Source organism: Azolla caroliniana, unplaced genomic scaffold, assembly GCF_043228905.1.
Source record: "Azolla caroliniana isolate FFs.n. ecotype wild unplaced genomic scaffold, voAzoCaro1.0.p SCAF_12, whole genome shotgun sequence".
NCBI lineage: Eukaryota > Viridiplantae > Streptophyta > Polypodiopsida > Salviniales > Salviniaceae > Azolla > Azolla caroliniana.
The window spans coordinates 20,886,135-20,910,664 of record NW_028230447.1 but is presented as its reverse complement, the minus strand read 5'-3'; the positions used below and the strand labels follow the sequence as shown (position 1 = coordinate 20,910,664).

The 24,530-nt window shown below is 36.5% G+C and overlaps 1 protein-coding gene, 1 long non-coding RNA gene and 1 pseudogene across 3 annotated transcripts; 1 reads left to right on the top strand and 2 right to left on the bottom strand.

Annotated features, from left to right (window-relative positions):
• Positions 1-2,204: 2,204 nt before the first annotated feature.
• Positions 2,205-12,772, top strand: LOC147857461 (uncharacterized; annotated as a pseudogene). The gene is made up of 14 exons (XR_015530598.1): positions 2,205-2,311; positions 4,319-4,448; positions 4,544-4,623; positions 4,749-4,879; positions 7,585-7,667; positions 7,751-7,821; positions 10,208-10,320; positions 10,400-10,481; positions 10,589-10,717; positions 10,808-10,921; positions 11,196-11,361; positions 11,638-11,907; positions 11,989-12,128; positions 12,292-12,772. The product of XR_015530598.1 is annotated as an uncharacterized LOC147857461 (transcript).
• On the bottom strand, positions 7,775-8,127 carry LOC147857462 (uncharacterized). Its single transcript, XR_015530599.1, has 2 exons — positions 8,076-8,127; positions 7,775-7,885 (listed from the first exon to the last, which is right to left on the bottom strand). It is a non-coding gene; the product is annotated as an uncharacterized LOC147857462 (long non-coding RNA).
• A 1,336-nt stretch (positions 12,773-14,108) lies between the features above and the next one.
• Positions 14,109-23,621, bottom strand: LOC147857460 (GTP-binding protein, HflX). Its single transcript, XM_087328855.1, has 13 exons — positions 23,159-23,621; positions 21,084-21,223; positions 18,672-18,788; positions 18,099-18,213; positions 17,833-17,970; positions 17,631-17,726; positions 16,672-16,785; positions 16,513-16,581; positions 15,247-15,317; positions 15,086-15,179; positions 14,656-14,784; positions 14,447-14,536; positions 14,109-14,354 (listed from the first exon to the last, which is right to left on the bottom strand). Exons 1-13 carry the CDS (start codon positions 23,600-23,602, stop codon positions 14,268-14,270), a joined length of 1,704 nt encoding a protein of 567 aa, XP_087184981.1. The 5' UTR covers positions 23,603-23,621; the 3' UTR covers positions 14,109-14,267.
• Positions 23,622-24,530: the final 909 nt, after the last annotated feature.

Sequence of the window (24,530 nt, the reverse complement as noted above, 5' to 3'; positions counted from 1 at the left end):
TTGTTTTGGATGTTAGAGCATGTGGGGATCATTTCTTCAAGTGCATTTTCAAGTTTTCTTATGGATTTACAATATATCCCTCTCTCTACATAGACACCAGGTATGTAGAGAAGAGTTATAAGTTGTAACAAGTGGGTTGTACATTCAATTAATATAGTTGTGTGCTTTTACCATTGGGAGATAGAGGGAGAGTGTAGCATATAATAGATGTTTTATCATCCATGATGAGGCCAAATTTGAGCAATGGAACCAAATCAACATATCATCTATGTGATTGCTCTCTAAGAAGGGAGTTGCTACTCTGTAGTAAAAACTATGTGAAAATAATGCGCACACATACGTGCTTGCACTTCTTGGTGGACATTTGAGTATGAGATTTACATTATCATGCCCATCTAAAAAGTCATCATATTTCTCGCAAATTACCTTATACGTCCAACATGCGATAAGTAAGTGATATTTATCCTCCACCAAAATAAAAAGATTTAGGTTTTCTAAAGATACATGATCATTACTTGAATGCAACGTGGTGGAATGAGAATGCCTCACCCATAGTGAACTTTCTTCATTTTTAGTCCCTCTTGGACTTAGTTTATCTAACATACGCATATCCAGGGTGATATCTAACATATAGCCTTAATATAGTTAGGGTAGGGCAATACGAGCATAAATCACACATCGTTATGAATTGTGTATCCATGTCAAATGATAAGGAATACAACTTGTAATTTTGAACTTTTGGATTGACCTTGTTTGTTCAATAGATTTAAATAGGTAGTTCAACAATCATGATCATGTGGGTAAGGAAACCTTGGCTATTCCATCCTCCAATACTACAAAGCACAATGTTAATGTCAAATGTTTGTGGACCATTTGTAACCCTCGAGATCCATAAACCTTTCAAATTTGATTGATTAAAACCACTTGACAAAGTTCCATGCTCATTACAACATTTTAAAAATGATTATGGAGATTTCTGATCAAGAGAGAGGGAGGAATTCTCTAGTAGATAGTAAAATGTGATACATTTCAACTCATGGATATGTTTGTTTATGAAGGCCACACATGAACTTGAAATTAAAAAAGAAAGCATACGAACTTGAAATTCAAAAAGAAATCATCTTGCTTTATTAATAGGAGATACATACATGCTAAATTGAAATCATCGTTGACTGGACCCCAAATAAATGACTAACATGATGCAAAAGATCCATGATTAGGTTGCATGGTGTAATAGAGATGTGTCACAAATGGGTAAATGTAAAAACACTGTATTGTAATGAATCTGTGATCACACATTGTGGGTGGGCTCAAAAACCCACACTATCGACCGAGCCACATTCACGTCCTAAAATCTGTCAAGATGTGAGAGTGTGGCCCCTCCATCTGCATCAGACGCCATCAGATGCTATTATGTTCAAGACTTCTGCACTCCTATGAGTCGGTGGGCCGGGACATCGTAAGACCAACGTTCAGGACATTCAGCAGAACACACCCAAATAGGTTTTCCGGAAAGTTCTACAACAAAGAAAAATGACCGCAGTTTCTTGGCATCTAGGGTCAAATTTTCACGTGGGAGGCTAGTGCTGAGGCAATGGGCGCACAAGACTTCTGCCATCATGCGAGTCGGTGGGTCGGGACACCGTAAGACCGAGATTAAGGATCTTTGGCGACGCACCCTGACAAATTTTCCGGAAAGTTCTAGACGAAGAAACAACACTAAAAAATGATCTAGATTCTAGATTCTAGATTCTAGAATATCCCCCCCCCCCCCACCACCACCACCACTTTTCCCTTTTGTTTTTTCCTCCTCTTCCTTTGGTTCTAGCAGAAATTGCTTTTTTATTATTTAAAGAAACAAATAAATAAATAAATTAAAAAATAGAAGTAAAAAAGAAAAGGAAGAAAAGCAAAGTGAAGGTTGCGCGGATGCAGAGATTATACCTGCCTCGTTTCTGCGTTTCCTTTGCGTCGCCAAATGTTCAGAAACGCCCAAGAGCGTTTCGAGGGCTCCCAGCCCCGTTCCTCCGGACTATGATAAATCTCACGGGGAATTTTTTATGAAGATTTGATTCGGATTATGAATATGCATGCAATGTGCGTATGACGAAGATTCTTCATTTTATGTGATGGAAGTTTCTCGGGATATGGATGATTGTATGGAGATTTTCTGAAGAGTTTTTTTATTCTGATTATATCTATCTATCTATCTATATATATGTATATATATGAGGAGGAACCTTCATTTCGTGTGATGCTTATATGCTATGCACCACTTTCCTGATGGCGGCATGTTTTACAAGAAGATCAGGTAATGCATTTTCTCCTCCCATTTAAATACACTTATTTGCATAACCTGATTTTAGTCTAATTTAATTTTAATCTAATGTATTAATAAAGTAATAGATTTTGCTTTTAGTTTTTGTCATGCTTATTATTTATGGCATTTCATAAGATGTACTTTGTGCATTATATTGTATATCTTGCATCATTTTTTCCTCCTTTCTTTCCATGAAAAACGTTTAAAAGGATGTACTACTTGTGGGTGTGATTTAGTATGATTTTGAATGAATTTACATTTAACCTTTGATATGCCTTACCTTTTTAATTTGGTCCGTTTCTTAGTGATTTCATCATATGAATGAAAGTCCTTGCACCATTTCCTTAATCAATATGAAAACTTTTGAATAGCACAGAAAATATCCTTGTTATAAGTATTTTTTGGATGAACATAATAAGCCTATGGTTATGCCTTATGTTGATACTACAGTTCATTTCTTAGTGCTTTCTATATTGGAAGGTTCAGTTTCTTTTATCCATTTTTTTGTAAGTAATTGGTGACATGTGTGCATATGTATGTCTTTAGATAAGGATAATAAGCTGATGTGTATTTGCTGTCTGTATGGCCATTTCCTTGTCTCTTCACTGCCTAATTTGCATTGTTTCCTTTAAGATTGTTACTTAAGGACCGATCATTGGCCTCACGGTATGTATGTGAACTTGTGTATAAAATGCCAACAATGGCAATAAATTCGTTCATGAAGGAAATATGGTTGTTTAAACAGATTTTGAGTTCTTTCTTTGACAACATCCAGTGATCACACATCCCCAAATATAAGTGTATTGTATTTCAATATGCTTGGTTGGCATGAAATACTGAACTCTGTCAGTAGAAATCAACTTTAGCTATCGCAATAGTGGCCCAGGTGGTAAACACATTAATTCTCTTCGGAGAAGTAGCCAAATTGCCTCACGTGGAGTGTAACAAGTGGCATGGTTTTCAGCTTCAACTATTGGCTGACATACTCTGCTATATAATGTAGGCCCCGAACAAGAGTTCAAAGCTACCTGAGTAGTTGAGTGGTGAATGTTAGGATTTCCAGTACAATCAGAATCTTACAGTCCAGTAAGTCACCGAACATCATGACCATATAGAATATGATGCATGAATGTGTTGGGTTGATACCACAATGTACAGTATGCAACAGCTTGACAAGACTTGGCAGCAAAAGAGCTAAGTTAATTGACTGTGCAGAAAAATGTTTGGTTGGTAATATGTAAGCCAGGCTGGGCAGCCCACTTGTCTGATGAAAGCATTTCCAGTTGATGTGTGGATGTATCATTTTTGGAGGGACCCTGGGGTCAGGGGCGGAGATTGTGCCATAAATTAGTCATAATATGAAATTGTTGTGGAATCATTTGAACATGCTTTTATTGAGAGAAGATAATGACTTGTTGGTGTCTGGTAGATCTCAAAGCTGAGAAAGTAGTGCGGAAATGTCAGATTGGTCTTTTCAAAGTTATGCTCCAAGGATTACATGATGTAATGACCCCTTTCTGTCTCAAACTAGTAAAGGTAAAATCATCCACATAAACTACAAGAGTTATTGGGGATGAATGTTATAGAGCGTTGCAATTAGAATCAGCCTTGGTTCATTGCATACCAATGGGAAGGAGAAAATATCCGACTTTTGGTACTACTTGTTTAGGACCATCCAAGCTTTATTACCCTCTATATATGGACCTCCTTAGGATGGAAAGAAAAAACAGGTGGCTGGTCAACAGATGTCCACCCAAGAAGGTAGTCTTGACATCTGTCTGAAAGAGAGACGAGTCAGGATAGCTGCAAGAGCAGGACTATCCCAATTGTGTTTAATTGAGACATGAGTGTGTAGATTTCATCAATCATCAAAATCCACTCTTTTTAAATAAATCATGAAGAGGTCTTCTATAAATTGTGAACTTTCTACATAAATCTTTATTACTCATGCATTTACATGAAATGAACCTTGAAGAGGTCTTTATTTCTGCAATCCAGTTCCGAGTATCGGATGATAGCCAAAAAAGGAAAAGGTACTTTTTCTGAAGTCCTTAAAGCACAATGCCTCAAAACCAGCAAATATGTTGCTATCAAATGCATGAAGAACACATTCGACAGTGTAGATCAGGTTCATACAAAAGATAAATTCAGTTATTTGATAAATGAATCGGTGCATTGTTTTTGTGAATGTTGAAATATTGTGCGGTGGTTATTCCTCGTCAGGTGACAAACCTTCGGGAGATTCAGGCTTTACAAAGGCTTTCTCCTCATGCCAACATAATCAAGCTTTTGGAAGTTTTATAGTGCGGCTCTTATTTCTTTACATTACATTAAATAAGCTGCAACTTTTACACAACTAATTCAAGTATATTTGATGAAAAAGTTAAGACAAAATTTAGTGTCTCATTGTTTACCTATGTCTCTGCAGTGATGAACCCACTGGGAAGCTTGCGCTAGTATTTGAGCTAATGGATATGAATATATATGAGATGATTAGGGGTCGCAGGACCTATGTACCAGAAGAGCGTATCAAGTGTTACATGTATCAACTCATTAAAGGTAAAAAGTTTTAGAAATTTTTCCTGTATATTTCATTTGAAAGGTTCCTTTCTAAGTTGGCTTCACACTAATTTTTGGCATCACAGGTGTGTGACATTTTCTTTGTTATCCTCAATCCTGATGGTGGTTTGCCTCTTCCTTTGGGCCAGTGTTGAACCCATAAGCCAGAGCGAGATGGTTTATTCTGTGAGGGAATTTTTGGGCCAATAAAAGGTGGAGTTTTTGCCTGTGGAGACCATTGATCTGTCGAGAATGAGGAGTCTTCCAATTTTTGGGGTTGAATTCACCGCTTCTCAGGTTTGAAGATACCGAATGGGATATATAAAATTAGCATGCCCAGTAACTCAAGTATGGGTCCCAAAGTGAGTCCCCAGTTACATAGCAAATCTCCTTGCTAAGCCTCTCAAGGAATCAGAACGCCCAGTGTATTGCAATGTGTGACTTGATCCTATATTTCGATCACGACAGACTAAACCCAAGCTGTCATCTCATATGATGAAGGGATGCCTCTACTTCTCACATATTTCTCACAATTGAGGAATATTTTGTAAATCGGGACAAAAAATACTATGTACAGACGGAGTTTTCTCTTCCAGGAGTAATCGATCAATCCTTCAATCAGGCTTCGTACGGAGGAGTCTAATCTGACAATCTCGATTGGGTGATCAAAGACGACCCAAACGGAAGCAAAGTTCCCACTCACGACCCATGTAGCAAGCTATGCCAAGTAGGAAGTGAAGAATGATTAGTGATCCCCCCACTTCTGGAATTCTTCAAATTCGATCTGAGTTTCCATGAAAACTAGACTTAGCAATAGAGTACCTTGAATCTTACCTTTGGCCTCTGGTTTTCTTGGATACCTTTGACCGCCAGTCCAGCGGTTGTTCCTTGGCTGACTCTAGGACCGGCGGAAGTGAGGCCTACAGGTGATCCAGCAGCAATAAAAGAAGCAGCAGAAATTATAGGGTTCATATTAGTCTCCTCCTAATTCATTTATGTCAATCAATCTTGTCGGGGTGTAATCAGTCTCGGTGTGACGGAATTTCTCTGGTGAATGCTATCTTCAAACCTCAAGTATGGGATGAACTTGTGTCACATAAAGTTCCACGTGCAGGGGATTATAACCCTCTTCCATGAAGCCAGAATCTATACTACGGATATTAAGGAGAAGACACTTTCGAAATTGATTCACCTTGAGATCGTATGGTTAATCAATATACTCCTGAAAAGCTATGTGATATAGCATGGCTATCATGATGCTACGTAAGATCCCCAAGTCAGTGAGTGTTGACAAGAACAACCCATCGAGTCAAGTATTGGAGTGAGGTCCATCACTGAGGGGAACACAAATGTTTTTCTGAAGAGACTGAAAAAACGAGGAGGCTTCTGAATTGGATTCAGACATTGAGTAGATTTGGTTGATAGGGTGGTGGAAGAAGCCTGTCTTTTGTTGAATCGAAATTGCCAAAAAAATTCATAGATATGATCAATTATTACACTGAGAACTTGAATCCTATAGGTCTGTCGAAGCGTAATCGCTTATTGAAATTATTTGGTATTAAAACTAAGGTAGCACAGATATCCTTCCTCAAAAGAAGGATTTTCAAGGGAAGAAATGGTTTAATTGTTGAGTTTAGATCACCTCCGTCTTTGGTGAACTTTCCAATCTCCATGCATTTCACTGCTCCACCGAAAATGGCCTCTGCCCATACCTGACTCTAGCCCAGTAGTTTCGACTGCCTGTCTGGGGTTGAACCCCGGGATTTGACAGCGGACTTAAGGAGCCACCTAGATGCTTTACGCCCACTCATTCCGATAACTCTTGCATCCCCTGTCTTACAGTGACTGCCTCTTCCTCAGGGCCAGTGTTGAACTACAGCTGTTAGAGAATGTGTTGAAACCAGTGTAAGGTGATGCAATTTTCAGACTTTCTGGGCTTTTTAGATTTCCTACATTCTAGTTCACTAGATGGTGAATAGTTTTACTATAAAACCCTTTTCTCAGCCAGATAATATTTATATTGTGTTCAATTGGGTTATGGAACTTCACTATATAGTCTTTGTGTATTGGCCTTTGACATCTTGACTTTTCTTTTGTTGTCTAGAGCCGTGGTGGTCTGCAAAGAGCAATGTTCCCCACATTCATTTGAAGGGGGACAATTCCCATTTTTTCTTGCTTACGCTACAGGTTATTTCATGGGCACTCTAGTTATATTACCTTCTATTCTGGAAGAGAGATCAGGAATACAGGCAGACGTACTGTATTTACTACAGTGGTGGCATGCATTACTTTAAGGTACACATGGAAATTCTGTTATTCCCAGCTTTCTTGGTGGCGAGAAAGGTGCCAGCTATATTGACATTTACCTTGATGGAGTGTTGATAGGAAAAATCTGCTGGTTCTTCATGGGTTGCTCTAGAATACTGTCACATATTCCTTCCAGTTTGGGGCAGAATGCATTTTCATACATCTGACTGTCACTGCAGAATGGTATTATAGCTCATGTAAGTGGTTTCTTGCACACATTATAGATCTTGTGTGTGTCTGGCACCATCTCACCAATGCATGCATTTTATGCGATCTATCTAGTGGCATTCTGTATAGTGCTCTAAGTAATAGTCCAGCCTCATCACTTTCAAAAACAGTCTCTTAGCACACATGATATAACTCTATGCTGAAATTTTAGTTTTTTACTGTTATTGCAGCCATAGATCATATGCATCGAAATGGCATATTTCATCGAGATATCAAGCCAGAAAATATACTTATTGTGGATGAAGTGCTAAAGGTTAGTCATCTTTATGAATTTTTCATGTGTTCAAGACCATTCATTAGTGTCTCCATCTAAAGTGTTCTTCTCTAGCCTTCCAGCTAGCTGATTTTGGAAGCTGCAGGGGTATCTATTCCAAGCAACCCTACACAGAATACATATCAACAAGATGGTAATATTTACGAACTTAATTCTGTTTACCATGAAGGTAACGAGAATATTTTACAGAGAAAACCCTTTAACAATAGATGTATGACTGGTGCAGTTACGAAATACATTCTTAGAGTTTGCAAGTGCATTCATTAATGTAGGATAGATATATTTTCTTCAAATAAGAAAACTGAATGCTACAATTTCTCGAGTAACATTTAATGTAAGCACTAATGTGAATGAAGTCATAAACATTGAAACGAATTAATTAAAGACGAGACAACATATTAAGGTTTAATTGCTTGTTTGGTTTTATATGACATTTTGGTCTCTTAAAAGACGTAATATAGGTTTCTTTTCCATTCTTCGTTAGAAGTCAGGAATGGATATTTATTTCAAGCATGGGTTACAAAGAATCAAAATTCTTCTTGGAAGAGGAAAAGGTGGCATGCACACAATCATACACTTAACTAGGCGCAACATTCACAAGGCCTTGATTCATTTTTGATATTTTGCTTGTGCCCGACTTTGTCATGGATATGCAATCCGTGGTGCTCTTGAAAGACAATGTGCTCATATGCAGTTCCAAGAGCCGTGAACTGAATTGTGGCTATTTATACACTTGTCATACTAATTCTTCTTTACGGAGTGGAAACCTGGGGATCAAGTCTTCACAAGAAAAATAACTGGAAAGATTTGGAGAGATCTTTAGTCTCAATGATTGCTTGAATGATAACGAGCAAAGCATCAATGCCCCATGATGTAATTTGGGTGGAGTTGAGAGCAGCCAATAATTGCCAAGGCATTATTCCAATCAATGACTGGTATCCAATAATTATGGGAGATCCCTAATTGAAGGTACTCAAGGTTGGCACTTACGTCATCAAAAGAACTCGTTGAACACAGCAATAATCATTGTTAGTATGCTCAAACGCAACAATAATTTGAGTCACATGGCACAAACATAAGTGCACTATGTACATTCCACTATAGCGTGGATTATCTGCATCTAAACATGAACAAAGTGGAAAAGGATAGAGTGATTTGAACGTATATTATAAATTTGGATAATGTAAAAACATTGATCAGTCCACAACTTTTTGTGTTAGGAAGATAACCCATTATAAAGAACTCGTTCGTGCACATTGGACGTGCTTCTATCCCAGTGCTGTGTGCATTGTGCATTGTGCACTATGATAGGGCAATTGTGACTTGTTAACATCAGCTGCCCCTCCGGATGAAGGAATTTGCCAATTGTGACATCAGGGAGAGAATCTGAAGAATCCTATGTTTGCAATTGTACCATTTTTATGAAATAAGAGGGAGATAATATGCCTCTTTAACCAAGGATTTCCCCACTATGTAAGGTAATGGAAAATGAGGACCAAAGGTGCTTGAGGCAGTTCTTGTTAGAACTAAAGAGGCACAAGGATTGCCCAACCCAAGCTCATCGACATAGAAGGTCATAACTTTCTTTAGCCCCATCACTCCTACTCATGCTACAAGTCAATCATAGGCTACACAAGTGGGCTTCCAACCAAGAAATTGCTAAGGGGTTACTATAGATCGGGCAATAGCAATTGGTTGTGCACATAGACTCCAACCTCATGGATCAGAATCTCATCACACTTGTCATCAACAAATAAAGGCCATTATCTGCTGCCATCAGAGGTGCTTCTGTCATTTTAGAGATCTTTCCATTTTGGAATGACCTATCTAGAGATATTTTGAAGACAAAAATTACAACCTGTCTGACTTGAGAGTCTTACATGTGTAGATAAAGGAATTCTTTAGTCACGTCTATTTTTATCTACTTTTTGACTTAGTTACATTTATTTGGTTTGCTCTCAAAGATGAGGCAACATTTTAAGATGTAATCTCTTTTTTGGTCTCATAGGCCATTTTGGCCTCCTGAAAGAAATTACGATATATTTCTTTCTTTCTAATAAGCTGCATATCATAAACAATCAATCATCTACTTCTAAGCATGTTTTCAACAGAAACCACACCAACATGTGTTTCTTGTGGCCAATAGTTATTCTACAATGGCCCATCAATAGATGATGATTCATCTCCCTGTAGACCTCTATCAATGTCTTTTCCAGACCTAAATGATAATGATGTCCATCTTGAAACGTGTATGGTTTCTTTTCAAGAAACCATTTCTTAGTGGCAGTAATTCAGGAATATTTGTTGTTTGTTCTGTATTGGGACATACTGAATTTCTCTGGACTTGTCTGGTTGTAAAATGATAGAATATTAACTACTTATGGAAGGCCAATTTGCCTCCCCATTTTTAACCTCTGGCCATACATTTCTGCATCTAGTATTTAACCATTTATATAGCCAATCATAATTCTTATAATAATCAAGAACCTCTTAAGTGTTGATGTTTTTCTGTTATGCAGGTATCGTGCCCCTGAGTGTTTATTGACAGATGGTTATTACAACTATAAGATGGATATGTGGGGTGTGGGATGCGTGTTTTTTGAAATTATTAGTTTGTTCCCTTTATTTCCAGGTTCAGAAACTAAGTCCTTGTTTAGTTTAAAGTTGGTGGTTTTTCTGCCTGTATGAAAATATCATGGAAATATTTTTAGGTAATAATGAACTCGATCAAATCCAAAAAATCCATAAAGTTCTGGGAACACCACCACCACAGCTTTTGGAGAAGATGAAAAGGTTTAACATGTCATTCCAATATATGTAAATTTTTGTTCGCTTATTATGCAGCATAAAATGTAGTTTTTGTTTTGATTTTCTGACATCATTATTTGGAATCTCATCAGGAGATCACAGCATGCAGACTTCAGTTTCCCCCAACAAGATGGTTCTGGCCTTGCACGACTAATACCGCATGCATCACCTGCTTGTTTAGAACTTCTAAGCAAGCTACTTGCTTATAATCCAGATGATAGGTAACCATTCAAGAATTAACAAAGAATAACTTATGTCGATTGTAGATGTAATCTTCTTGATAAATATGAAAACTTGTATCTTATCTGCAGATGGTCAGCTAGACAGGCTCTTAGACACATCTATTTTAAGGAGCTTTGAGAGAGGGACAAATTTCAGCAAGCATTCTTGAATGCTGCCACTAGGAGTTTGCGGCCATCACCAAGGTATGAATCATGCTGTAAACATGGACTTTGAACTCTTCTTTCTTTTTCAAAAATTTGAAATGCCTATTTTTTAACCAATCATGTCAACCCACCCAATGTATTATGTATATGATCATACTATCAATGTCATATTTGTGCATGGTCTTTATCTGCTATACAATGCCTGGTTTATGTTTGGACGTTGTCACATATATATTAGAAAATTATTTTGCCGTTTCAGTGATGTGTGTTGTACTGCAATTAAAGATTGATTATCGATAAATAAATATTACAGATTGGGAGTGCAAGATGTAGCAGGTTGCAAGTCCCGAGCAAGTGATGTTTTTAAGATGTCTCTAGCTGAGCAGCATGGCAATCCGAGTGCAGCATGCTCGCCACAGTCCCTAGCTGGTGGTGTACCTCAGTTTCCACTTCTAAGCAATTGCATCAAATTTAAAGAGGTGAATTACTATAAGACTCCACTACGTTCAAAAAGGTTCAAAGAGAACAATATAATATGCTGCATGAGCTGTGCTTTTTAAAAGGATAATAATTCCATTGATGTGTTACATGAGTATGATATGATTTTTCTTAGTAATTGATCCCATTAGAAACTGAAAACTCCAACGAAATTTTCAGGAATATTTTGGTCTGGGAATGCAGTGATTATCTAAACCTTCATGCTGTTTTTATTAAATGAAGTTTTACTGATAATGTGATATTCGTAATAATTGCAGGCTGAGAAGGGCACCTCCCGCTCTACACCAGCTTCACACTTCGGTAATATATCAAGCCCTATGCCGTCACTTGGTTCTACACTGTCGATGTACACTGGCCCGATAGAAAATTCAAACACTTATAGGGATTTACATGATGGGAATCTCGATGCTTCTCATGGCCTTCCTCCTATAAAGGGAACTTGTAGACACTCTGTGAGTCCACCGAAAATTACATTAAGTCATGCTTGCAGCTTTCAGAGGAGTCCAATGCCAATGAGTGGCCCTAAGGTAATATGTTTTGCTTGGAAGGATACCTACTCTTTTCAGTCTATATTAATATGATTTTTTATGTGTTCGTGAATTTTGTAGTTTCATAGCATCAAAAGCTCAAAAGTTATTAAAGGTGTGAAGAATTATAGAGCCTCTGTTCCTGATCTTTCACCAAAGGGATCGACTGGGGTGTATAAGCCTGGTGAACCACCCCCATACAAAAAGAGAGCCAATAACAAGTAATGCTTTCAATACTGAGTTTCCAGCATTGTTAACTGCTCATAACTGAATGATGCATTTATGGCTGTGGTATGATGTGAATGTATTTTACTTATTTTAAATATAGTTACATGATTTTCAATATCAAACATCTGCGTAATTTTGGCATCAGAATGTTTGCAGGTATGTGAGCCCTTATTCTCAGAGATACCTTGGTCAATCACCTTCCTTTTCCTAAAACGCCATCAAATCAGAGAGAAAAGGTAAGGAAGTTGAACCAGAATTTTCATTACTCCCTATGATATAGGCTGGACATAAATGAACTTTGTGGTGCTCTTTGTTCCCATTTCTCTGTACATATTGAGTCTCTGAGAATTAGCACTTGCATTGTGTATTGTGCCTATGTGGGATTAATGACAACTTTGATGATTGTCATTTAATGGTTTCAATATCACACATGGCCATCAAATAGTGTGACCATAAAAAAGAAGGTTTTGTAGAATCAACAATGTGCCTACTAACAATGTGATCCAGAAGAAGTCTACCCAAAGAGGGTTCTATGTTACAAAAACAGTCAAAATAGATGTCAGTAAAATACATCCAACTGCTCATTGTAAATAATTTTGAATTGTTACATGAAATGACATTTCTTTGTTATAAGAAATTGTGTTTTATGTTAAGAAATTGACTATTTCTTTTAATAATTCAAAAGATATTGAGGAGCATACTAACTGATGAAATCAAATCTATGTGGGAATCAATGCTTTGGTAGAAAATTTGACCAGTCTCTTCATGATGTCAAAAATCTTGAGAGCTGTAGATCCTTTACATTTTATTTGATGTGGTAGGCAAAAATAAGTGTTAACACTATCAAAATAACGATACAGTAAAAGCACAGATCCTACTTGCCACCATTATGGATAATTAAGAATTAAATCTTGTGTGGTAATGGATTTGGTTTAAACAATTAAAACATATTATCAATAACGAGACAAGCATAGCCCCTAATAGTAGCATAAAATCTGTGTGATGACTTATTGTAGCATAAACCCTAATTTGGTGGTAGTGTAGAAAAGTGAATAAAATCTGTGTGATCAATACTAGCAATAGGATACTAGAAATATGGAAGCAAGAGTGACAAGCATGCACCCTGACTTGGTTTTAGTGTAGAAAAGTGAAATCAAATCCGTGTGATGAATAGTAGCAATAGGATGCTAGAAATATAGAAGTGAGGGCATCTCCCTTTGAAGCAGCAATAACATACAGCAATGCAGACAAGATAGGCAAGCATATTTGTAGCAGAGTTTCTAGAGATGTTTTAAACAAATTTACTTAAAAGTTGCAAGGCATGGATATCTTTAACGCCCATCATTTTGAGTAAGGATTATGTCCATCCACTTGTTTTGTAATTAAAAAACGATCCATTGTAATCTTTTGATAACTGGAAGATGTTCCCTCACACAATTAATGCATGAACAATTCGATTTATAATGTGATTGTAAACCAAAGCACTGCTTTGTATTAAGACAATGCTTACATCACTCCAAATACAGTTGCAACATGAAAGTTGAAATGGATGTTAAAATGCCTATTATAAAACTGATTTGCTTGCCTATTATAATGAAGCAATCATTCTTTACTTACATGGGTCACTCAAGATTACAGTCAAGAATTTTCTTATTGCCATTGAAACTTTTGGCCATGAACAAAATCAAAATTTATCCCAAACACAAGGTATTCCTTACAAGATTCAATGAACGGCTTACTGAAATGTGATGTGCCTTCGGACCATTAACCAAAAAGATGTTTAAAAATACATGGCTCTTCACAGGACTGATCTGCAATTTGCAACCACCAGTAACATGCAAAAATTAGATTCCCAACCTATGGCTTACAGGGTATGGATATGGAGATGAACAATTAAAGCATTAATATTATGTTGAAAGAGGTATATAAATCTTTCAATCTTACAAGGATAACAAAGACTTTATTTATACACATAAATAAATACACAAATGGATTTTCAAAACAAAGTCATTATGACATTGAGGACATCATACAATGGACACAGGAGTACATCTGTACAGTAGCATGGATTTTCTCACTAGAAAATACAGGAGGATGCTTCTTGGCATTTGCCAGGCAATCATACATACACCTTAAACAGTTTGACGCAGGTCATGCAGTTGTCTCGAAATGCGCAGTGGAACATGTGCTTTCACAGAGATGCCATCTTCCAGATACTCCTGCAGAGCATGTAAAATGTTTTTAGAATACTCTTTAATCTAGAAAGCTCAAAGAAGAAATGGAGCAGAAAATAAGTAATTCAAATCATCACCATGGAATCAACAACTCCTAGCCTATGCACAACATTCACAAATTCTCCTTTGTCATATGGGAGAAGCACATCCACCCATACAAGAGTTTCCTGCCAAGAGAAACCATAAAATCAAATACATTAAAGGCTACATATTCCAGCAAAGAGCCATTTCTTTGCGAGTTTAAGAGCTAAAACTAAAAAAGATGAATTCATAATATTTCGTTAACCTTCAGCTTTTCCTGGATGGCCTTGCATAAATCATCTACACCTTCACCTGTCACAGCCGAGATACGAGCGATATCCCCTTCTGCAACTGCTTCTGCTCTCCTTATGCTTTCTTTATCAGCTCGGTCTATCTGAAAAAAAATAAAAAAATAAAACTTCTATTTATTGTTTTAAAAACCGTATTTAACAATCAGTTTCAATTTGTGAATCTCCATCATGGCAAAAACTTGGAAAATGATCTTTTCACATTACTTGCTCTCTGCAACAATGATTTCATGTGTTGACTGGAAATATTCTACATATTTCAAAATTTAACAGAATATATATAGTTAACTGAACACCTACATCTCAACTAAATGGAACCTTTCTCAAATTAGAGGACATTCATGCTAACTGCACAGCATGTACTAAAATAGGGGATTCTGCATTTACCTTATTCCAAACAGTAAGCCGAGGTATATGCTCTACATTAAGCTCAGCAAGAACACTTTCAACAGCTTCCATTTGCTCTTTGGCGAGGGGATGACTGAGAAACAATCAATATCAGTTTAGCAACCCAATGCATACTAATAGAACGAGTATCAAAGATTTACCTTATATCAACAACATGTAGCAGTAGAGATGAATCATTAATCTCCTCCAGTGTTGCCCGAAAAGATGCAACCTGATAACATAAAAACATTCTTCAACATTAGGATAATGCAATTTAAATATTTTCCACAAAAACCGAAGGATATTAGCATATCCATCAGCCAAGAATTTAAACCTCTGTATACATATTGTGTATTCATGTGGTTAAATGTTTGGCCACATAAATATTAGCTGATCTGATATGTTTAGAAGAAGCTCCGATCTCTAGACGTAAACCATGTATATTCACCTAGATCAATAAACGCATTATGCAGACTATATTGCACCACACAAAATAGCAAACAACTAGAGATACAATGGGCACATATCAAATCAACCACTTTTGAGATCAATGACAGTCTCCAACAGATATTTGGATGATCAAGAGAATATGATTAAGCTTATGCACATCTTCATGGATGATAAATAAAATTATAGAAGATACAAGCAGATTTCATTATGTTACCACCAAAAAAGGATGGTTGAAGATACATGCATAAAGGATGTGATTGGATTTCTTTCTGTAAAATCCTAGTGTAGGCAACCCTCATTTAGTGAGATTGAAAATGGGGTGAAACATATAATATGCTGTAGGAAAATATAATATGATACACAAATTTATCAGAAGATGCGATCATATGAAGGTAAAGTGAGTTCTCAACAGTTCATAATGAAGAATATTAATAAGGTTCAAAAGTTCAGCCCATGATGGAAAGCAACCTATGCAAATAAGTGTTTTTGGGGATGCCTATGCAAGCTTGTCTGGTAGCTTAGCTTTGGAGTATGAACACCATGCCCCTGGCTTTATATGAGATGCATGTACGTGTATCTTCACTGTAGGGGATGGATATACATGAGCGTCAAAGCGAAAGTATAAAATGGGCATAAACAAGGATCTTTTTATTAGTGGCAACTGGTCATGAACAAAAATATTCGATGGTAACCTGAGTTTAGATTATATTAGCTCAGATAACGATAATTGTTAGTAAACAAAAAGTATAATGAAATTTCTTAGCTGTTGGTAATTCACTCACAAAATCGTAGGGAATGTTAGCTCCAACAAAGAGAGAAACATGATGAGCATAAGAAACACCACAAAGAAGACGGGGGCATAGTCTACCAATAATCTAATCTCCTGCATATCTATAATAGTGTAAATTCTAATCATACTGTTATTTCAAATAAAACATTACACTCAAAATTTTCATGATAACGTGTATTAAGCATACCAATTGGGTTGGAAGTTTTTGTATAAAACCAACAGTATCAGTCAGGAGGCACTCGGTCCCATTGGATAACTAAAACAAAAAACACGACAAATATATTATTTAAAGCAAACAGTTTATTGTAAAGCAATAGCATCACTACTGTTTGTTTTGAATAGCAACCTCAATTTTCCTAGTTGTGGGATCAAGTGTTGCAAAAAGGCGATCTTCAGCTAGTACATCAGCTCCACTAAGTCGATTAAGAAGCGTACTTTTCCCAGCATTTGTATAACCAACCTGTAAGGGAACTACATGCATATAATTTAAAATTCTAATAGAAAAGGTACACAATAAATATACAATAATGTGCATTAGTCCAATACATGGTAGTGTGCACGTCTCCAAAGGTATGTATACGTGAGTCAAATATATGGATTTGAATCAGAACTAATAAACACCATTTCAGAAATGCAACTTTTCAGAGTTCAGAAATGTGGATGTATTCAAGCCTTAGTTCTTTACATGCCTTGGATGTTTTTATCCTTAGTTCTTTACATACTCTGGATGTTTTTGCCAAATACATATCAATCACTAGGACATCATCCTTCAATGAAAGGAAAATAGAAAAATACAAGCATGTCCCTGTGTACATTCAATCCTGGATGTTTTTACCCTTAATTCTTTACATACCCTGGATGTTTTTACCAAATGCATAGCAAACACTAGAAAATCATCCCTCCTTAATGAAAGGAAAATAGAAAAAAACAAGATAGCATGTCCCTCAATCTACCAAATTCCAATGTCTCTATTTCAGAAGTTTGTCAGGTTTCTGAGCCACCTACCTTTCCCAGCAATCCAGACTGCGATCTACTTTTACTTCCTTTTCATAGTAGTGATACTGTGGTGATTTTATATAATATTCATTTGTACATTTTTCTTTAGCTATTTTCCTTTCATCAATTTTTCTATTTCTCTGTTTCACGAAAGCAGAAACATCGAAGATATTCATTTGTACATTTTTCTTTAGCTATCTTTTATTTACAAACATCGAAGAGATTCAAACTCAAGTTCTTCAAGTTCATTTGCATCATTCAAGAAAATAATTTTTTTTTAGGCTGATAATCTGAATATCCTGGCATTACCAATGAAACAACAGGGATAGGTACAGATCCTCGGCGATCCCGATATTGTTGCCGATGCCCACGAACAGAATCAAGCTCTTTCTTGAGAAGTGCCATCTGCCCAAATATTATTCCATAACATTAAGGTCAGCAGTTATTCACTTTAAAAATAGCCCATGTATCATAAACTAAACATAGAGAGAGGTCAAATGCAGCTTCTTACCTGAGTTCGCAGAATACGTTTATCAACCTCTATTTGCTTTTCACCCATTCCTTTAACCATTCCTCCTGCTTGTCTTTCTAGATGTGTCCACATTCTTGTTAAACGGGGAAGTTGATACTCCATCTGAGCTAACTGGACCTGCAGCATATTTCGCAAATGGTAACTCATTACTGTGTTTTAGTTTTGCTAAAATATACTCAACTGATAAACACTCAATATAATACAGCAAAAATGATATTAATTCATCAATTAACCATGAACCAGACCTGCAATGTGGCCTCTCGTGTTGCAGCACGCTGGCTAAATATATCCAAAATAAGGGCCGTACGATCACAGACACGAACTTCATTTCCAAAGGCTTTTTCTAGACTTCGAAGCTGTCTAAAGTAAAAAGTAACCTGATGATTAGTAATGATTTATGACAACAATGGATTATGTGTAAATAAAATTTCAAACAGATTGAAATTCATATCTTGAATCTTTATCAAAATTTGTGTAACTCAAAGAGCTTATGACCCTCTCTTATTATTAGTGAACAATGGGGGTCTTTTAAGATTATGCAGGTTTTACTGCTATATAGAGATAATGGAAAGTCTAGGCTCTCAAGAACAAGCTAGATTTTGGGAAAACATGATGTTGGCTTTCCATTTTATCACAAAAATACGTTGCTAAATGGCATGGAAATATATAAATATTTTTATAAGGTTTTCATAGCTTCTCCTTGATGATGATGTCCAACTTAATTTTTTATTATCAAGCAAGTAAGACAATAAGCTGATATTAGCTTTTGAAAACATAAAATAAATTTTATTGAAAGAGGTATGCTATGTTGCACTCACCCTGGGGAGAGTTCATCATCAAATATGACAGTTTCAATATCAAGTCCTCGAACATCTGAGCACAACTCTGCAACTTTCCCAGAACCAATATATGTCTTTGGATTAGGGTGATCAAGCCTATATGAAGATTGTTCAGAAAATTGTAAATAACTTGACATCATATTAGCTCATAAGTTCATCTAGACAAAGAAAATAAAACTGCAGTTATGGCAATTTAAATTTTTTTATAATAACATTTCGATTCTATCATGAACCATATGCTTCTATAGAAATGTTGATGCATTTTAGTTCATAAATCTATATTTCTCTGTGCCTGTATTTGATACAAGAATTCAATAGAAGATGTCTGAGAGATTGGCACTTTCACTGTATTAGAAGACTGATTGAGGGCTAGAGAAAAGTTATTGACCATTCTGCGAGAAATTTATACCCACAAAACTAAATCATTAGAAGCAACGCAGATGTACCTCATCAGCTTTTCAGACAAGGTAGATACATATTTTATCAAAAGGAAAGTAGGCAGTGTCCTTTGGTACCAGGCAATATATGATAAAATCCTTAGTGTAGCTTATCTTCTTTCAGTGAATGCTGGTTAGCCAATCTCTAACTCTATGATAAAGACATCAAACAATTCTTACAAATGCAATAAGAAAACTGGCTTCCGTTGCTTGCCAGACAACTCAAGAATCATGACATAACATACAGCGAGCAGGAATCGTATATTTGTAAAGGCCTCCTAAATTTCTAGTAGACCTTTCTCAATGGTTTATGTTATCAGGCATGAGATGTACATTGGGAAGGATCACGACACCTTCAACATTAGGCTGTTGTCCATCTTCTTTGGCAACATTGCACAGGCTTCATGATTTCCAGCCATATCTGGTTCCACCTGAGGCATATTATCATCACTAATGGCTGGCTGGTTATGCTCAAATCTAGCCTTTCTGTTATGCTTCTTACAGGCACAACAAGAGTGTGAACCTAATTGATTGTTGGGTTTCCACTTACCTGTAGATACTGGTTATACGTATAAACCATTCTACATCTTTGTAACCAGTGCTCGTTTTTCCGAATCTACTGATATGTCCTTAATTCTTCTAGGTGATCTTGTTGTGTGAGTGTTGTCTAAGATCCCTGCATTTTCTACATGCACTTATGTCATCAAGACAACTGGCTGAAAATGGAGACATTCATTGTTGGTATGCTGAAATGCGGCAATGGTTCAAGGCATAAGTATAAATGCACTACCCCCATTCCAATATAGCTTCAACTCTCCCCATCTAAATATGACCAAAGTGGAAAAGAATAGAGTGATCGGAACTGATATTAATAACTTGGAAAACAAGATAGCATGGATCAGCCCCAAAATATCACTTGGTACGAAGATGGCCCACTACAAGACACTTTTTACACACATCGGTAAATGGATTCATCATCAGGCCATCTTATGTGGACATACATCTATCCTATGCCCTGCGCAGTTGATAGGCAGCTGTGAACTTCATAACATCAGTTTGAGATTGAGGTAGCTAGATATACACAAATACCTCTAGAAGAAAGAATTTGCCAATCGTGCCATCAAAGAGTGGAATCCGAAGAACACTATGTTTGTCACTATAGTGTCTTTTATGAAGTCAAAGGGAGATACCATTACCTATTTAAACAAAGCTTTGGCCTGCTACGCAAGGTAATGGAATATGAGGACCAACAATGCCTAGGACTTTTCTTACTAGAACTTAAGAGACATAAGGAAAAGTTGTTGACGGACAATAGTACAGCCACATAAGCTCATCCACAAAGAACAATCACAACTTTCTTTAGGCCCATCTACTAATGCTACAAGTCAATCAAGGGATACAAAAATGGGTTCCCAACCAAGACATAACAAAGGGGTTACAATAGATCAAGCAATAATAATTTGTTGTGCATGTAGGCCCCAACCCCATGGACCACGACCTCAACATCCTTGTCATCAACAGATAAAGGCCATTATCTCCCGCCATTGGATGTGCTTCCTTCACTTTGGAAACCTCTCCATTCTGGATCAACCTATGCTAGAGATCTTTTGAAGACAAAAGTTATAATGTATCTAGCTTGGAAATCTCACATGTGCCAAAAACCAGATTCTTTTGTCTTTTTTTATCTTATTTACTTCTATATTTACTAAATAATATTTATTTTATTTTGATTTGTTGATCTCAAAGACGAGACAACAATTAAGATGTAATCTCTTGTTTGGTCTTGTAGGCCATTTTGGCCTCTTAAAAGACATTAATATATCGTTCTTTCTTTCTACACTATTTGATTTATTTCTTATCAACAAATTTTACCCTTAGAGAATTGCATTTGTAATAGACCAGTGTTCGTGGTTGGCTTCTAACAAATGCATCATAATTATATGTTGTAACTTACTTCTGATAAGTGGATCCTACTGTCTTAAGGCCAGCAGTATCTGCTAATTGTGCTAGCTCTGCAAGAGAGTCAGTGATACCAAATAATGAAGATTGCCCTTTCCGCTCTATGCCTACGAGGTAAGCCCTCTCTTGAAAAATCTGGAATAGAAATATAACATATATTTAGATCTGCGACACATTTCTCAAAAGAGCTAGTTACGTTCACTGTAGGATAATAGATGCTGGGCATGTTACAGAATTCTGGGATGACTGAAAGACCAGAAATTTACAATAATCCATCTATGTTCTACCAACATAAATCATGAGAAAAAATCAAAAATTTCATAAACTGGAAGTTGAAAATATGGAAATGGTTGTTTATAACTACATGTTTGTACCAATCCCAAAAAAGAAGGCAATTGTTTAGATATATTAAAACTTTGTTTTAAAGCCATACCAATCAAATATATATATATAGAGAGAGAGAGAGAAAGAAAGAAAGAAAGATATATTAACGTCTTTTAAGAGGCCAAAACGGCCTATAAGACCAAATAAGAGATTACATCTTAAGTGTTGTCTTGTCTTTGCAAACAAATCAAAATAAAATAAATATTACACAGTAAATATATTGTGTAATATATATATATATATATATAGAGAGAGAGAGAGAGAGAATGGGTTTTCGGAGATTATAAGTTTAGAGGAATGTGATACCTGCAGCTAAAACAATAGCTGATTATAGGATGGCAAAAATATTATTGCAATCTTTGTGCACAAATGGGGAATATTCAATCATAGATCTATATGTTATCTACATGAAGGTCAGGATCTCAATATAAATGCACTTTCTATCAATGCAGGAGAAAACATGCTAAGGCTAGACAATATAGATCAACCTTGCATACCTTACATCACAGATACTACAGTTTAAAGAAAATGTTACTATATACATGGCAGGACCAGGAAGTACAGAAGACAAATGCACACCTAAATTATTTAATTTTTAAGGGATCGACAAAAATTGACGTTGCATTCAAGTTTTAAGAGAGACATGTTTACTGGTTGCAAATGAATCTGGACAAAATACCAGTAGAAGTAATTAAGCTATATATATATATAGTAACAATGTGAAACGGAGGATCTGTAACATGAAACATCATCTATCATTTTGAAGTTTGGTGTGAAACCTTACATTGGGATTCAAATATAAACCATGTGCATGCTTAGAGACATCCACAGATATAAAGAGTTTCATCTATAATACCATTTATGAAGGAGTAATATATGCATCTGGTTCAAAGGCAAGAACCTATGGTTTTATTCCAAGTTTTTCTGGACATAGTTGAAAGGAAATTCATTAGTGTCTAATAGACTCTTGACTGTTCCAAAATGTTCTATGCACGCGTGGAAATATGCAGTAGGAGTCAAATTAAGGTTAGACAAAGGCCCAATTGGTAGTGGACAGCCTTTAGCCATCCAGAGTCTGCATTAATATGATCTGGTTATGATCTGGTTATGATCTAGGGTTTCAAAATAATAAATGGTTTAACTATTCCTTTGTATAGCATGCATTAACTATGAATTTAGAGTCCAATTAAGCTTAGAGTCCTTCGCCCACCTATCATCTGCACTACTATGAACTGGAGAAAACTTCCGATTTTTTAGGATTTAACGGCTCTTTTGCATTTATTTTTCCCCTTCCATGTTCTATTCTAAGCATATGCATAATTGTGCATTCAGAATCAAATTAAGGCGAGAGATAGGACCATTTATGAAGTAGATGGCCTTTATCTACCTATAGTTGGTCATAACAATGGTAAGGGTTTTTGGTATATAAACTCATTTAATTTCTTCTTCATCTTGATGTATGGATGTGCAAGACTAAGCATTTAATTTACTAGTCAAATTAAGGACAGAGCTACCATGCATAGACAAGGGGGTTCTATTATCTACCCGTTCTCATTGTTATAATGCATTAATTACTTCTTTGTAATGATATATACAATATTAGGAGTGATCATTCGCTACATTAAATAAAACAGAAAAACAGAGATTTGTCTGGCCCACAAAAAAGAGCAAAATGTAGAGACCTACCTCTCGACCATGACGAAGCTTGAATCTGTCTGAGTAATCTGGGGTTTCACTATCAGTATTGTCTTCTGAATCGAGCAGTACAGATCGTTCACTCTGGATGGAAAATAACGAGCCATTTCCATGTTCATTGTGAAGAACACCGCCATCATCATCATCATCATCATCATCATCACTGTCGAGAACTTGTATTACATCATCATAATCATCTTCGTCTTCTTCATTTTCCTCTTCTTGGTATGGTTGTGCGAAGTGCAAAGAAGAAGGATTGACGGCCAGAAATCTTCTGTCGCTGTTGTTTGCAGGGGGTGAAGAGAGGGTACAGTGAAGAAACGGAGCATGAAACGATGGGAAGGTGCAGAATTTGGGCTTCAGAGAGGCGGGAGAGCTCCATGGACGCGGCTGCGGTGAAGGAGAAGAGAAGATACTCTGCGTCAGAGTAGCCATGGTTTCTATCTTTTCCTTCTTCTTCCTTCTTCTTTGATTGAATGCATAGTATGAAGCATACGTATCATTCTCGCATTCGCATTCGCGTATGCAAAACACCCTCGAAGTATGGTAAATACCATACTTTTGCACTCTTTACTTATTATAAGGTAAATGTTTTTTTAGGGTAAGAAAGTTAAGGTAAAAAAGTGTTAAAAAAAAAAAACACAAGAATGCTTAACGAAACGCAAATATTACGTACTATGATTGAATGTATGTGTGAATTTTCTGTTTATCTCATCGAACGCCCTTGAGTTTTCCATATTTCCACCACAAAAATGCCCCTCCATGATTTTTAACTAACTAGCAAGTATCAATCAACCCTTGAAGCATCCATGGTTACCTCCTCATGTCCTTTGATCGGGAATGGGTTTCATGAGAGAGACATTTAGTGGTCTATCAGTTCGAAAACCCAATGGAATGGTCATTCATGTCTGTGACATTATACATTATGGTTATAGATTGTACTCATCATGTCTTTCGATAAGGAATGGACTTCATGAGAGAGACATCTAGCGGTCTATCAGTACGAAAACCCAATGGAATGGACGTTCATGTTTGTGACATTATGCATTATGGTTATATATTGTATTCATCATGTCTTTTGATCGGGAATGGGCTTCATGAGAGAGACATTTAACAATCTATTGGTTCGAAGACCTAGTGGAATGGGTGTTCATGTATGTGACATTATGCATTATGGTTATAGATTGTTACAACATGCAACTGTAAATTGAGAAACGAGGATTTGACCTTATTCTGGCGGTGAAATTGCCTTTGGTTAGTAGCTTATCTCGAGGTTAGTACTCCTGAAGGGAAGTGATTGGGTTGTGGTTCACTCGAACCAATTTTTGTTCACAATCGCCAAAATTTGAGCTTTCACTAACCT

Excerpts from the sequence above, each read along its gene's own strand:
- LOC147857460 (XM_087328855.1), bottom strand. The coding sequence starts at position 23,602 with ATGGCTACTCTGACGCAGAGTATCTTCTCTTCTCCTTCACCGCAGCCG. Across the intron at positions 21,224-23,158 it reads AGCTTCGTCATGGTCGAGAG|ATTTTTCAAGAGAGGGCTTA; the intron begins GTAGGTCTCTAC and ends TTTCTATTCCAG. Across the intron at positions 16,582-16,671 it reads CCACAACTAGGAAAATTGAG|TTATCCAATGGGACCGAGTG; the intron begins GTTGCTATTCAA and ends TTTTTGTTTTAG.